Consider the following 17,399-nt stretch of genomic DNA (forward strand, 5'->3'; position numbering starts at 1 on the left):
AGATCTACAAGCTCATAGCGCTGCCGCATTTTTATCGTGAAAATTATCTTTGAATATACATTCTTTCACAGCCAAAGTTTTTAACTCAAATCTTAGCTTCTGGTAGGTCCCTGGAACAACATGTTTTCAGATGGGGGGTCGGCGGCCTATTACATAATAATCTTGGGGGTCCTTGACATGAAAATGTTTGAGAACGACTGACATAGAAACATGGGTTTTTTTTTGTATAGAATCGTTCCCAGGTCTAAATGGGTCCAGTACTTGAGTAAAAGTGCTTAGTATACTTTCCACCACTGTGCGCCTGACTGACTGTACTGTGTACACATTGGCTTGGCTCTTCCAGTCGGCTGCTTGGATGTGATCCACTCCTAATGAGATCAGAGCTGTGCGTACGTTGGGCTCTGTGGGAGAAACGCACAGCGAGTTGATGCACTTTAAAATTAGATCTGATCATGACGCTCTTCAGCACCGGCGACTTTAATATGAGATCTGCAACTGCCCTGAATATTAGGCCTGCAAGCAACAGCTCAGGACCATTCTACGAATTCCTTCTAAATCCTGACAGTTTTCTGAAAATAACCCATGTTTCTATGTCTATTATGTAATTGGCCGCCGACCCCCATCTGAAAATGTTGTTTCAGGGAAGATATGAGTTTAAAAGATTTGCACCACATTTTCACGATTTTTCAAAAATAGCAGACATACAAGCTCGTGAGCTTGTAAATCTGCTATTTTTCAATAGCTAAAGTATAACATAATGCTTAAAACACCAAAAGGGGTTCCCGTACAGAATGGGTGTGTACACTCATTCCCTGCCAATGAGGTCTTTTGACTTATTTTGTTATTTTATTGTTTTTCGGTTGAATCAAAATAAGATCGCGGGACACTTCACACCGCCGTTTTCACTTCCGGTTCATGGCACGGGAGTTTTGTTAGCCTTCAAATTAAGAGTGATTGATTGATTGATTGATTGATTGATTGATTGATTGAAATTTGTATTCACAGTTTTTGTTAAATATGCTTGGTGAATTAGTTTAAAATGACTGATGATGATGATGATGATGATGATGATGATGATGATGATGAACAAACAGAACACAAAGCCACAGGCGTGTGTGTTGTTGCACAAACAAAGATTACACACACATTTTGACAATCGAAATCCTGGGTCTGTTTTGCACATGGATTTGGATTTGGCAGTATACAGTCTCCCTATACTGTGTGCGTGTGCGTGTGTGTGTGTGTGTGTGTGTGTGTGTGTGTGTGTGTGTGTGTGTGTGTGTGTGTGTGTGATATTAATTGCAGCTAATACACTGCTGCTGCATTTGCAGTCGGGTATAGAGGAATGAGAGAGAGAGGGAGAGCATTGAAAGCATTGAAAGTCGGTCAGTATCATATGCATTTTTCATGTTTGTGACCTGTGTGTGTGTGTGTGTGTGTGTGTGTGTGTGTGTGTGTGTGTGTGTGTGTGTGTGTGTGTGTGTGTGTGTGTGTGTGTGTGCGTGACCCCGCCGTGCCCTCTCCACCACAGCAGTGCTGTCACACAGCATACATTAAAGCATCAATTAAACATACATGTACAAGGACATGCAGAGTTCAACACAAAAACACACACACACACAGCTGCGTTCACATGGCATCACTGTCAGCCACAACCCGATCCTATCTCCATTATGAAGGTTCACCCAACCACCACCATGGGCCAGGATTGATGCATATAGGCTTTAGTCTAGTTTTCGTTGAGGACATATCATAAGATTTTAGTCATCTAAATCTACAGTTGATTTAGTCAACAAACATTTATGTTGGTGGTCGGTCGTGTGTCATGGGTTCGATCCCGGGTACCCCAACTCAGCTAGTATAGCACCACGGCTTGGGTTGTGGCAAGTCGTGCGGTAAGTACTGGGAGCTGATGGTAGGTGTGGCGTGTGGCGCTCCACCGGAGACGGCCCTTAAGGACCTGAGGACGACTAATGTCTTCTAAATCCTGAGAGTTTTCTGAAAAACCCATGTTTCTATGTCAGCCGTTCTCAAACATTTTCATGTCAAGGACCCCCTATATGTAATTGGCTCCTCCCACAGTGACATCACAGCTACTGTAACATTACATATGGATGATCACAGTGTCCCGTGGTGATCCAATGAGCTTGTGCCATGCGGGGGATTACATCATCACGGTCTCTGTATTGTGCAACGACGTCTATAACGTGATGATTTGACATCGTTGCCCCAGCCTCGACGACCTTACAGGCGTATGCAAAGGCTCAACTTATGCAAATGTATGTACTTTAGATAGCATTTTACGTAGTCATATAGCACCCTATAGTGTACACGCATAGTTTCATTACATAGATATTCCACTGTTAGACGGATGTTAGTTTCTTAGCTTATATATAATTCTTGACGACAATTTTTCATGTATTTGATATATATTACCATGTCTTGTTCTTGCTTTATTGTAAGTAGCTCTGGATTAAGAGCGTCTGCTAAATGCCTAAACCCTAAACTGTAAATTGTATCGTTCACATGTCTCACACGGGATCCGATGGTAATACCGACGGAGCATTAGTCTGACATGCAGGAACAACGGTCGGACTAGCGCTCGGCCATGCGCTGCTCCTGTGCTTGCGGTTATGGTTAGGTTAGATAGGTTGTCGGACCAATAATAGTGTTGGAACTAAAGCCTGTACCCGTCTCACACATGTCAACGTATAACGACATGCTAGGGCTGTGGCAGTGAGTCAGCTGCCTTAAAAAAGGTATCTTTGAAAGAAAAGGTCAGACACTTTACAAAATGTTGCTCTTTATTAGGTTGACGTTTCGGTCGATTAGACCTTCATCAGGACAGACAATGGGACAATGTGCGTCAGCTGCCTTCATGAGTCAACGCACACAACCATATCAGGGGGCCGCGGTGGCCTAAGGGTTAGAGGAGCGCCCTTGTTGCCGAAAGGTTGCCGGTTCGATTACCCGGACGGGCAGGAAAAATCTGGGTGGTGAGTGATTGTCATCACTCACCCAACACCGCTGAAGTGCCCTTGAGCAAGGCACTGAACCCACAACTGCTCCCCCTGGAGCTGCTTAGTGGCCAACAGTATGAGACTGTGGTTGTACTGGTCAGCTCCCAGGTTTTAATGTCTGTGTGTTTCTATGTGCAGGGCGTTGCTGAAAATGAGCACCTGTGCTCAGCTACTTCCCTGGGTACCCTAACCCTAAAAAGAAATACAGTGGCCTCCGCCCTCCGCTCACAAATCATACAGTTCTGTTACAATATCGCGATAATAATAACAATGACCCTTTGGGGCCTTTCTTCTAATACATACATGTTTGTTTGTAATGTTTCGCGTTGTGTTTGTCTCCCCCTGCCTGCAGGTGAAGGTGTGGTTCCAGAACCGCCGCACCAAGCAGAAGAAGGACACCACCAAGGACGGCGACAAGCGCAGCTCCTCCTCTTCCTCCTCGGAGTCGCTCGCCACCTGCAACATCCTGCGCCTCCTCGAGCAGGGCCGCCTCCTCTCCGGCCCGGTCGGCCCGCCCCCTCCCAACCCCCTGCTGGGCCCGCCGCCCTCCCACCACCACCACCACAACGGTCCCGCCTCCTCCCCCGAAGGCGGGACTCCTCCCACCTCGATCGGGACGTTCGGCCTGTCGCTGCACGGGGGAGCTCCGCCCCTAAACTCCTTCTGCTTCTCCATGCCGCTGCTAGGGGGCGCCGCCGGCATTCCGCACCTGAACCACCACCACCACCATCACCACCACCCGCACGAACTGCCCAGCGGCTACGGCTGTGGCACGTCTGCGTTCGAGCCCTACATGAGGCTGGATCGGAAGGAGGCGGACCTGGGAGCCAAGAAGACCGTTTCATAGGTCCCCCCGCCCGCGTTGAGAGTACCGCCCTATAGCCTGGCATGGTCAGACTATAACATCACTGCGTAGATATTAGTCTGGAACTTCGGTGTGGAAGATTTATTTCACAGCAAAAAACAAAAAAAAGAAGAAAGGCTCACTTTAAATAGCCTGGAGTGCTAGACCAACAATCTCCACAGGGATTTCTTTCCCCTGCGGCAGATTGTGTCTGGTTCCCGTGGGCTACGCATTCCGTGGATTTGTGGATGTGCGACGACGGGCCATTTGCGAAAACAACAACAACAACAAACCTTTCCTGCTCGAGTCTGTCCGCCAGAACGACCCGTCGCCTCTAACGAAATAAAGAACGAAATAACCCCCAAAACCTCGACAAAAATATTAAAATAATAAAATCAGGTGATCTCGCCACCCACGGCGCCATCTTGTGTCACCACCGCACAGGATCGCCCCACGACGTTGAAGACACGTGAATGGATACAGGAAGTGACGATGGCACTGTCGCGCGTGTACGCGAAAAGAAAACTTCTTATTTATAAACACAGACATCGAAAAAAGAAAGAAAAAAAGTTAAGATATTTCGTGTGTGTGTGTGTTGTGTGAACTCTCAAAGACTATACAGTGATTTCAATGACTCTCCACTTGTTTGTGAGTGTTTACCGTTCAGGAAAAAAAAAAGATGAAAAAAAAAAAGAAGAAGATGATGATGATGAAAACTTGACACGGATTGAGAGACCATCGAGATCTGACAAAATGGCCGAAGAAGAAGCAAGAGCTACACGTTGAAGCCCGAAACTTAATTTGGACACCTTTAGAGTTAAAATGAACAAAACACTGTCGTAGACGTTTTGGTAGTGTATTTCCATTTCCGACGGCTCTGGTCTATATTTATTATCCTGTTTGTGCTCTCACGTTAAAAGACAAACCGAATGAATGAATGAATGAATGAATGAATGAATGGTTACATTCTAATATGGATCCGGTTTCAGTCATAGAGTCCAACAAGTGGTTTCTGTAAATTCTTTATTTTATTGTGTTTGTGTGTGTCGGGATATAGTGCGATAGAATCTGGACAAAATGGTGGAGAGAAAAAAAATATTTCGATAAGAGAAGAGGAAAAAATGCTAAGAAACAAAATGTTGTAGTTCATTTTATTTAATTTTATTATTATTTTTAAAGAAGGCTGGATAAACATATCCTTTCCAAAGTGTTGGTAGATTTAAACAAAACAAAATACTGCTAATTTAGGGCACTGTTCTCCAAACAGTGGGTCTGGACCCATTTGTGGGTTGCGGACACATATATGGGTCTTAATTATTATAATTTCAAAACCATAACTAAAACTAAAACTAAAACTAAAACACACATTTTGAAACCCCCCAAAAAGGTCCAGTCATGTTGTTTTTTTTTACATTCAGTTCAGGGATTATTGTTATTATTATTATTATTATTCCTGGTTGTTATTGAAGTTCGATCTCGTAAACACCTCAAAATCACACAGAACTCACTTCGATTTCACCCCTCAACGTCTCTGCGCGTCCAAAAAGAATCGCCTCTCATTGAAAATGAATGTGTGTGTGGAACTCCTTGCAACTCCCATTTGGGGATAATGGTTTGCTTGCAACTACTTGCAACCGTTTGGTTGCCAGGAGTTGCATGACGAATCATCGTGCGGTTTGGGCCTAAAGGTGGTTGCACAATGGACACGTTTTTCGGAAAACCGATGGAGAAACGCCACTAAAAATCCGAAAAACGTGCTCTGTGTGCAGGAACCTTACGAGTGACAGGATCCTCAGGTCAGTCAGTCAGGCTGGTCTGGTGTGATCCGTGTTAAATATAATATTATTAATCTTCCATACTAGGTTAACGATGATGCACAGTGCGTAAGATGAAATAAGCCACATAGTATTGATTTAAAAAAAATCTCTGTCGAATGATTTTTTATGAAGATATTTTAGCCCGTTCTTGTTATTTTCTTCCCTAAATCAGTTCTTGTTTTACCACTTTCATGCTTTTAAATGTAGGGTGAGCCCTCCTGCAAGCCATGATCTTGAGACACGTTAATTGAAAGCACTTTATTTCGTTTGATTTTTGATTATGTACTTTTACTCTCGCTTTGAATTGATTGCGCGCTCACAGACTATCTGCCTAAAAAACCCCTAAAAAAACGTCTCAGCTTTCAGCATTCATCAAGTATTCCAACAGTTAATATTCTTGGGCTCAATTCACCTTCAAATCCGTGAACTGGTCGAAGAGTGTTTTGTTCGCTTTACCGTATCTCCTGAAGTTTTTCCTGAACCAAACTTTCTCAAATAAGTCGTGATTGAAGTCCCGTCAAAGACTCAGCTTAACATTTCAGTTTCATATTTGAATTGGTGGATTGAAGGTGAAATTTGGCCCCCGAACTGCCCTGCCACATTCAAAGAACCCAAACTGCACGTTCACACTATACAGGACTAGGGATGGAGATCATTACTTTGTATTGATAAGGAGCACCTTGTCGATCATGCTTATATCGAGCCCACGAATCCCACGATTGTGCTTTTTTTCCTAATATTTTGTGCAACAGAACTGGCATCTTTTTTTTAATTGGCCAGCTTGTTGCTGACCATAGTCTAAAATGAAATGAACATTGGCAAGTATCAATACCGTTTTAGACCAACATGCCAGAGTGCAGGCGATTAGATTTGTTTCTTGATCACCTCGCGTCTTGATTTGTTTAACATGACGTCATGGGTCGCTATATGCTCGATAACTGCAGGCTTGATAAGCCCAAAGCTTCTTTGATAACGGGACTCAATGATTTTGTTATGGAGTTTGCAATGGGCTCCAGTTCGGAGCTCCATCCCTAGACAGGACAGAAGGTCAAGGGTCAGTTTGATGTTGACTCTTACAAGTTGATTCTCAAACATTATCGTCGCCGCCACATGGAAACCTTGTATGTAAAGAAAAAACTACTTTTCAAGATATTAAAAAAGGAACCTATCAATGGAAATGGAATTTATAAAACCATACAGACACGCTTAACCTTTCAAACATTTTCCAAAATAGCAAAAAATAGCAGATCTACAAAGCTGACGACATTTTGCATATAGCGCTGTTATACGACAAAATAGGGCATTAGTAAAAAAGATAGATAAAAAGTTGAAATATATGGAGATACAAGGTTTTCGGCACCAACAGAGGCGGCATGCTTGCCCCTGACTGCCGGTGTGGTTTTGTTAGAGGCGTCTAAAGGGAAGATATTTCCTGCGACCTCAATTTGTCTTGGGTCAGCTGGGGTACTGGCCTGACACGCGTTCACCACTTGCTCTGCTCGCCACCTTCCGCTATTCACCATTTCTGTGTAGTTTTGTTTCTCCTTCGTGCTGCACTTCTATTCGTCCCTGCGTTTTAATCTGGCTTCAGGGTTTTTTCCCACCAATTTCTCTCTCTCTCTCTCTGACTGGGTGAGGGTGAGGGGTGCCATGGTTGCTGTGGTTGCCTAGCTCTATCCATTCTGGTGCAAATTGATTAAAAATGGCACTCCGTGTCTGTGGCAGTAAAGTAAAAACCGGTCAAGGTCCGTTCAGACTCAAAGGCAGCCTTAGATGGTATCCTTTCAGGGACATTAAAAAACCACAACATGTGTCTCCAGACAGTTGTATAAAAACCATGACCCTTTTCACAAGCTTGTAAGCGCAGGTAGCAAGCGACAGCGTGGCCATTTGTTTAGCGACCGTGCACCGTTCACCAAGCGCTAGCTGCGAACATCTTTAGGCTCTTTGCTGCACTGCCCGCGAACCTCTGCTGGCTGTGTGTGTGTGTGTGTGTGTGTGTGTGTGTGCGCCCATGTATGATGAACAAACATGCAGTATTACTTTCTATAAGCACCATGCATAATTCACTCGCCTTCGCATCAAATATTGAGCGAGGCAAAGATGATGAGAGGCTGTGCTGGGGAGAGGTCAGGAGTACGCTTTGCCTCGCACACAAACCGTCCCTTTTTTTCTGTTATCCAACCGTTAACCGTGTATAGTTGAGCACCCCTGCCGTGCAGATCCAAGGACTTATCTGTCTTTATATACAGCCAGAATCAAACTATTTAATTTCAAAGTTTGATTCGCAGTTGACCCACGGGACATCTATTTAAAAATATATATAGTAGGCTACATAATTCAGGGGTCATCACCATGTTGGCGGTGGACATTTTTGCCACGACCATACAAAATATGAGCATTAACAGAAACTCACGAAGCGCTGTAGCCCTGAAGGACCATAACCGATCTGTAACTCTGAGAGTGTGTTCCAAATGGACCCTGCCGGTCCATTTGGTTCCATTTTGCAGAGTTAAGCGGGGCCTTGAAAAGAAAAGGTTTGAGAAGCACTATAGCACTATAGTTGGACTCATAATATGCCATAGTGTCGTAGTCAACCAGTGTCATATTCTATAACATATTCTGAAGAGAACCGGGAGACTGACATTCACTAATTGGGTCTCATGATCAAAAACAGAACATTATAAGGGTGTGCAGAACAGAACATCAAAACTTTGCCGTGTGGACAAGACCAAGTCTGTGCCACGGACAATATTTGTCCCTGTACGGACATATTGATGACCCCTGCTTTGAGAGTGCGCAAATGGAACCAAATGGACCGTTGGGTCGTATTTCTATAGGAGTTGGCAAACTGCAAGGGTCCATTTGGTTCCCAATAGCACCTATAGCTGGGGACCATCTGGGACCACACATTGAGAACCACGTGCACCATGTACGCATGCACGTACGTGCACGTTTCACATTCCATCCAGGATGGTCGGTCAATAAGCAATTCACAACATTGCTCGTTAACCGGCAGCACTGACAGCTAGGAATTTGGGTCCATATTTATTTATTTTTTTGTTTTGTGTCAATCTGAAATGGCATTTCACTTAGCAGAATGTTTTTCTTTGTTTCTTTCAGTTATTTGCTCAATAGCTCTGAATGAAGTTATGTATATGTTGAAAAAATGAAATTTATTTTCTTTCCCCCTCTTGGGTTTTTCAACAAAAAGGTCTTTCTTGCTTTTGAAATGGAACCGTCCTTGGCCCGGTGATGCAGATATGTGTGCTCGCTATAAAGATGTCATTTTATTCACGGTATACTTTAGCATCTTTGGGCTTTCAGCGGCACAAAAACAGCATGGCTCGGTTCAAGGAATAACACGCTTTGTTGTTTGTTGTTCAAAGCACATGCACACGCAAACATTCACACGCACGCACGCACACACGCACGCCGTGTTGAGTCGAAACCTTCAGCACCGCCAGTCACACTGCTTTCATATCACTCTCTCTCTCTCTCTCTCTCTAATGCTCTTTGGCCGAGACAAAGTATTTATTTTGAATGTTTTATGCTGTTTTTTCATTTTGTAAAACGTGCAATCTGTGACATCTTGCACTTGTTGAGTACGTAGGTCGCTCAGCGTCGCTGTGGGTTCGTTCATTTAGACTTTGTCACACAACAAAAACGACTCATTTCCGTTTTACAGTCACACAACAAAAACTACTCATCTCCGTTTTACAGTCACACAACAAAAACTACTCATCTCCGTTTTACAGTCACACAACAAAAACTACTCATCTCCGTTTTACAGTCACACAACAAAAACTACTCATTTCCGTTTGACAGTTTTGAAAGTAGCCTATAGCCGATCTGCAAGCTCACGTCGTGTCACGTTGTGAGCTTGTAGATCTTCTATTTTCAGAGCGCAATATGCACCGAGTGCATTTTATAGTATATCGTTTTTATTTGTTTTTAAATTGCCAGTATATTTTGTCGTAGTTTTAGTCATCCTGGCTTAGTTTTGTATTTAGTTTTACTTTTAATTTGGTTTTGGTCAGTGAAAAAAAAGGTACTCGACGAACATTTTTCATCATAGTTCTAGTCAACAAAATCAACGCTGCTCTGGTCCTCCTCCGGCGGTGCATCTTTGTGTTCATTCCTACTAACAACAAACTCTACACGTCGTATCGGGAGTTGCCGACGGATTCAGCTGCGGTTGAAGCTCCGTCTGACCATTTTTGAAACATCATTCCATCTTCGTTTGTTCGTGTGACAAAGAATAAATCGGACTCGCGTCTAAAAAAAAAAAAAAACGATGTCAAAGACATTATTTTAACTCGCTTATTATTGTTATAATAACTCTTTTCAGCTACCAGGGGTTTTCTTGATGTGTTTTTTTAAAGTCCTTTGAGATTGTGCAGAAATAATAATAATAATTACCCTTTTTGATTTAAATGTAGTTTTGTTGGATGCACAGTCCAGGTTACTTTCCATTCCCTGAGCAGTGGAGTACCTCAGGGATCTCTGCTGGGGTCTCTTCTGTTTTCTGTTATTGTGGGGGAAAGCTTTTGCTGAAAAAATAAACACAAACAAATACACACACACACACACACACACACACACACACACACACACACACACACACACACACACACACACACACAACATATCGACAAGCTCACAACGCATCACAGCTGCGACTCTTGTAGATCTGCTATACTTTCATGCTGAAGCTTTCCACAACAATACCGGATACTGGGGTTTAAGTGGAGAAATGGCTCGTTCACCCCATCGATTAGACATACCCCATGAAGCCTCGGAATCTTTCAGCTCACCGCTGGTGGTCTCTGGTTTGTAGGCTATAGTCAACAGGCCGGAACCACGTCTTTACCCCAAAAACAATTCTCTGCGATCAAGCTTAAGGGCGTCATAATGCTAGGGCCTATATATACTCAATAAAAGCCTTGATGTGGCGTCTATATGAATCCAACACGCTTCGTCAAGTACGTCTTGACTCTTGGAATAATTAGTTTGTTCTTTTATTCCAACTCGTATTGACTGGTGAGACTAAAAACAAACAGGGGGGGACCAAAACAAAGGGACGGCGAAAAAAACAGAACCACCTTACTGGAACCACCGTTTTTTCTTTATTATTATTATTATGGTCTAAAGCACGCCACACGGGTCATTTAGGAACACAGACCAGGCTTTCCTTCGAGGTGGAAAGTGTGGTGACGCGAGGGTATAATATTGACCAATGACCCGGTCATCAAATTATTGTCTCAGGAATTGAAAACTATACATCTCTGTAAATTCAAGGCTTCATGGGCAGTGTGTAGGCTAATTGATAGAAAATAAGTCATTTTTTGGGAGGGGCATATTCCTTTCAGTCATGTCAAGATTACTGGCACCAGCTCTACAACTACTGAAAATGAACAAAATGCTTTGTACATAAAATATATATACGCTAAATATATATTTGTTTTTTTTTGCACAAGTATCTCCATGTCTGTTCCGTTGTGATTTTAACAGGAAATAAAAGAAAAGAGGAAGAAAAAAAAAAGCTAAAGAATGACATAAAAAAGGACTTTATATAGTATATTATGCTTTACAGTTTATGTCTCATTAACAGTTTGCACTTATTTAAAAAGAGGCTTTCTTCTGTTTGTTTGTTTGTTTTTGTTTGTTTTGTTTTCCGGTTTGAAAGAGCCGTTTTCAGGGCTCCGACAAGATATTGTATATATGTATATGTGTATTTGTATTCATATGCATATAAATATGTCTATGTAATTTGCTTTGTGTATCGTTTCTTCATTCATTCTAAATCCAATCCAATTTATTTACAGAGCTTGTTTAAAACAGCAGCATTGAACCAAAGTGGTTAAAGGACAACTTTAGTTTTTTTCATATGTTTTAGGTTGTTATTAGAGAAAGTATATGCGTTGGTTTCATATGTACTACAGGCGTATCCAGTGGGTGTGTTGGTTTCATATCTACTACAGGGCAGCATATTCAGTGTGGTGTTGTTGTCAGTGGTTTCATATGGACACATTTCTCGAGACGATTCCACGTGTGTAAGGTAAACTTTTTGAAAGCGACTCTGTGTGGATAGCGGCCAGAAGTGACAGATATACAGAGAATTTGTCTATATTTAGGCCTATTGTATTCATGTGTGTATGGGGGTGGGGCAAGCATTGACACAATGTAGCGGCAGGGTGCCAATTATCGTGATTGGCACCTTTTATTTGAGCAGCAGAGAGGAGAGGAGAGAGGAGAGGACAGACCAGACCAGATGGGTGGCCCATTTTAGAGAGAGAGAGAGAGAGAGAGAGAGAGAGTGGTGGTGAATCTGTTCAGCTCCAATGACAATCAATAAGGAGTCATGAAGCTATAGGCTTACAACAAAATTACTTCTTTGTGACCGGTCGCATTTGTTACAGGCAGAGTCAGACTTTGTTCAGTAATGTCTGGCAAGTTGTGGCAACAGTTTCAGAGCTTTATGTAAATATGAAATAAAAGCTTAAACATGCCTGTGAGTTATAAGAAGACTATACTGTAGAGCTGTGTGCCATTCAAATTGGGATTTCTCCAAGGTTTTTAACTTGACTTCAGTTCTATAAGCACACTATTTTTAGATGATTTTCTGCTTTCATATGAAATGGGGGAAAAAAAGAAAAGCTAGCATTTACAATGACTATATAGAGCACAGAAGTCCTGACGTCACTGTCAGTAGAAGGAGCCAGTCCACAGGTTTGTGTACTTTTTATTTGCATTGATTCTTTTTTTTTTTTAGATCTCTTCATATAAGAACTGTGTTTGAAAAAATAAACCGATCATCCCGGCCTTTTCACTCATATATGAGTGAAAAGGCATATATGAGTGAAAAGGCCAATTCAATTATATGGATATGAAGCATCGACTGAAGTACAAATATACCTAGCCATGATTCATGACTCTCGTATTCATACGAGAGTCATGACGAAACTTCACCCTATTTTTGGCACTTGCTGCATTTACAAGTTTTCCGTATATATAAACATTCAGATTTCAAATATAAAGTACTCACATTTTGTCTCACGGGTGTTAGTTAGTAGCAGATCCAGCGATTAGAATTTCTGCATCCCGCGTTGTTTAATAAAAAGCATTTTTATCCAAGTTGTTATTTTCCCATTGGCTTTCAACTACGCGCCCCTATCGGTCGGGAGGAGGGTGGCACTCGGTGTGTTCGATATAGGTACTCTGACCGCCCTGCCAATACAGACTAATAGGCGAGTGCGCTCCCGGTGTGCAACTGTGGCTTTCCCAAACGAACCCCGTTTGAAAAAAGTAGCCGGGGCGCTCGGACAAAAATGCTTTTTATTAAAGAACGCGGGATGCAGCAGTGCTAGCGTTTGGGCTGCTACTAGCTAACACCCGTGGGACAAAATGTGAGTACTTTATATTTGAAATCTGAATGTTTATATATACGGAAAACTTGTAAATGCAGCGAGTGCCAAAAATAGGGTGAAGTTACGTCATGACTGTCATGATAATCATCATGGCAGTCATGTTCCAGGGCTAAAATATATACCCAAAGAGTAACACAATAAGCGCTAGAAACGAGTCAAACAACCCAGAGACTACATTTCCGGGTAGGCGGGGTGGCTGCAGCTGCCCGTCGCACAACAGAAACTGACATGTTAATTAAGTTTCTTTTTTGTTTTTTTTATTGATATTTAATGTTTCATGTTTTTCATGTTTAGTACGAGTCGAGTCACTGCCAGCTGAGCTTATACATCAACAAGGAATCTCAGGAACGCAATGTGTTGACAGCTGGGCGTGACGTTTATTAGCAGCGACATTGCTTTCATATGGCTTTTGCGGCGACATGAATTCCATTTTCTCCAGAAACTGGCTGTATCAAATATGAAGTTTATATATATTAGTAAGTTATATTAAGTTAAACATCTCATGTACAGTAGCAACGTGTGTGTGTGTGTGTGTGTGTGTGTGTGTGTGTGTGTGTGAGTGTGTGTGTGTGTGTGTGTGTGTGTGTGTGTTTGGTAACAGAGTGACTCAGTGTTGTTTTCGTCGACTAAAACCAAGACGAAAAATGTTCGTCGACTAAAACAACACTGATGGGACTTTATAGTGCAGGAACCCAAAACCCCAAAAGTCGACTATAATAATTAAGATATATATACTCTTTTTTGTTTTCATGAAGAGGGGACATCCTAAAGATGACAAAATGGTGTCTCGGTATACCCCGGGTATATAGGGGTATCTCAGCCTCTTTTTGAGGTTTTGATCCTGCCCTGTTAGGCATGCATCACTGTCCCTCCCTTCCTCCCTTCCTTCCTCCCTCCCTCCCTTCTCTCTCTCTCTCTCTCTCTCGTCGGGGGGGGACCGGGAGGCCCCCTCCACTAATTAGGGCCTCTAATTGGAGGTCAGTCGGGGCAGGGACCCCTCCACACCTGCACATGTCATGTGACATTCAAAGAGGTGCGCCGGGCCAAAGGTCACGGAGCAGGGGGCGAGAGAGGGAGGGGGCAGTGGAATGACAGAGAGAGAGAGAGAGAGAGGTGCATGGGACATGAAGGGGAAAGACGTTAGAAAAGGAATGAGTGAACAGAAAAGACGTTTGGGGGTGGGGGGGGGGGTTTGTGTCGGGGGTCTTGGGGGGGTGTCGGGGGTCTTGAGGACAGGGATGTAACCCTTTCAGGGGTTAATTGCCGGCTGACCCGGGCCCACCCCTCACGGAGCAAAGTGACGTGTGTGTGTTGTGACAGCGTTCACACACGAGACACACATGCAGCTGCATTCTGGACGACCCTTAAAGACCCCCTTATAGCCCCCCAGAAGGGCTGGGTTCCTTTGCACCCACCCTCCAGGCCAAAGCCGGAACTGAAGGTACATGCACGGGTTAAAAAGAGCGCGCAGCAGCAGCCAGGGGTTTGACCTGAGGACGATTCTTCAAAATTGTCTTCTAAATCCTAACAGTTTTCTGAAAAACCCATGTTTCTATGTCAGTGGTGCTCAACCTTTTTCATGTCCCCCCAGAATTATATGTGTTTGGCCGCCGATCCCCCCATCTGAAAATATGTTGTTCCAGGGACCTCCCCCAGAAGCAAAGATTTGAGTTAAAAACGTTCACTCTGAAACATGGACGAATTTTGGCTTGTGCCAAGTGAGCACGTGCACAGGGGCCCTGAGCCAATGGGGGCCCTTGGGTTCAGAATGTCCTCAAAGTCACTTGCTCCAACAAGCTTTGAACTGAGCAGATTGGACTTTGGACGTCAGAAAGATAATGATAGATAATGGCCAAAAGATAATGGCCAAAACGTCTTGAAAACAGCCACTTTAGACGGTTTTCAATTGCCGATTTTTGCCCGTTTTTCTTTAATAACACAAGCTTGGAGGGATTGGACAGTAGCAAACTAGCTACCTGAGTAAAGTTCACCTCTGCCTTACTGTTAGGCTGCTAGGCAGTTGAAAACACCGTGCTAAACACATGAAATTGGGCAGGCCTTTTGGTTTTGTGCACTGCACAGGGCCTATTTTGACTTTAAAAAAAATAGCAGACCTACAAGTTCATAGCACTGCACGGCACTCAGTGCCGCGCTATGAGCTTGTAGATCTGTTATTTTTCAACAGCTAAAGCATAACATAATGCTTAAAACACCAAAGGGGGTTTCCCGCCCAGAATGGGTTAACACAGAATCCATTCAGGCGAGGCACTTCCACCCGCATTTTGTCAAATCAAGAGAAATGCGGAAGTATATGGGCGTTCTTCTAAACGCTTATACAGATTGTAGAATCTGCCTCGAAGGTCTCAATGGGTTGATAAAACGTTATAGTTTGGACTTTTCTGCCTTCCCTCTTTGCAACACTAGATTATTTTGTAATGTGTTGAATCTAAAAATCCACCGTAGATATGTTATGAGCTATACTTTCTGCAGTGGGAGTTTATAGGTTGGTGTAATTGACCCAAGGCACTGTATTTTGTCTTTGTAATTATTTGCATGCAACATACTTTTATTTTGAAGGGTTTTTCTTTCTTTTTTTTCAGTGTGTGGCTGAGAGCCTGGTAACTTTCCACTGGGGGTTTCCTTGATTGGTTATTGCACTCACCTGGCTGCTCAGAATCAGAAGGAAATGTTTGAGGCAAGCAGCAGCAACAGTTTTATATCTTAGCACCCAGCTAGAATGGGAACAAGGTAATGTGTTTGATGATTCTGTGCATTTAACTTTGGATATGTTTATATTTAACACAGAGAAGGTGTTGCTGTCATGTAAACATTGTGATTATTCATAATGATGTTTTGTGTTCGAAACAGGTGGTATAACGCAGGGCCATTCAGTGACTTCGGAGTACCTCCAGTAGGCCTACCTCCAAACTTGCCTTACAGCTGCAATGTTGGTGAGTTTATCTTTGTTTAATACGAGCAGATCGGACGTTTCTAATTGGATCAATGGGCTGTGGAGGGTGTTGCAACTCTAGATTCAAGCCATTATAAATAAATAAAATCTAGTGTTACAAATTGTGGCTGTATAGTCTCACACTGTGACAGGAAGCAGCCAGATAGGCCAGTCCTCATTCAGACAACCAACCAGGGATGGAAGAGGAAGAGAGGTGAAAGCTAATGATTGGTGGGATAAAGAAGAGGTTAGAGGAGAGAGAGAGTGAAAGGGATGTTAGTTTGTTTGGTGAAATAAATGGAGTTTTTTTCCCCTCCATTTTGTGCACATTCACCCACTTGTGTTTCTGTGGCTTTGTGGTCGCGGGCAGGAGGTTAGCACGAGGTCAGTGCTAAGAGCAAAACAATATGTCGTTGGTCAAAGACGTTATACTCAATTTACCCCCCCCCCCATGTATTCTGGGGTCCCTGTCATTGCCATGGCCACTGTCTGTCTGTCTGTCTGTCTGTCTGTCTGTCTGTCTGTCTGTCTGTCCCCCTCAAGGACCACTGGTTGAAAAACACTGTTTTAAAATAATTTTAAACACACGTTGAAATGTTAGTACATGGGTCCTGAAAATGAGCCCAAACCATAGAGCAGGGATGGGCAACTTTGACCATGGCGAGGGCCACTATATTTCCACACTCACTGCAGAGGGCCACATTACTGTTGTAGCAAAAATAGCTGCGACGCGTTTTGAGTTTATAGATCAGCTATTTTTGAATTGGAATCTTGAAAAGTAACCTTTTTTAATTTAATTTCAAATGCATTTATTTATAGTAATGTCAAGTTTATGAACTAAATACAAATACATTGGACATGAAACAGACAATAACATTTTAATTCTAGTCATTCATAGACTGAAGTAATTAAAGCAGGTCATGTTTGGAATTGTAACAGCTGAAATCAATAATAATATATCAATATTAACTAATTAACAATGAATTAACTGTGACACAACAAATGAGACGTAGCTCAGTCAGACATAGTTTAGTCAGACATACTCGAGGGAGTTCATGCCGTGCTCAAAGGCGCATACTATACTCTAGGGGTTAACATGATTAATTTCTATGTGGGCGTATAAGTGTGTGCAAGTCCCACACGTCATTCGCTGATGAAGTCAGCTGACCAATTGGGTGGGCTACTTAAGCTCTCTAGACTGTATGCTCTCATGCCTTCCTCTGCATATGGTTCCTGGTTATGTGATGTTTGCTCCCACCACCACCCCAGCAGCACCGGTGGGCTCTGTTATTTAAGCTTCCCATGGGGTTTTTTATTGTATATCTCTACCTGCTCTTG

At 43.0% G+C, this 17,399-nt stretch overlaps 1 protein-coding gene across 1 annotated transcript in view; it reads left to right on the forward strand.

Moving 5' to 3' along the window:
* Positions 1-3,867, forward strand: part of vax2 (ventral anterior homeobox 2) — a gene marked incomplete at both ends in the record, with an annotated part of 33,408 nt that extends 29,541 nt beyond the window's left edge. The window contains one exon of the mRNA XM_080792240.1: positions 3,373-3,867. Within this exon, the coding sequence (XP_080648366.1) occupies positions 3,373-3,867 (495 nt within the window). The remainder of the gene's footprint in view (positions 1-3,372) is intronic.
* Between the last annotated feature and the right edge of the window lie 13,532 nt (positions 3,868-17,399).

The sequence above is a fragment of the Protomyctophum bolini genome (assembly GCF_963924005.1).
Source record: "Protomyctophum bolini genome assembly, chromosome: 20".
In the NCBI taxonomy this organism is placed as follows: domain Eukaryota; kingdom Metazoa; phylum Chordata; class Actinopteri; order Myctophiformes; family Myctophidae; genus Protomyctophum; species Protomyctophum bolini.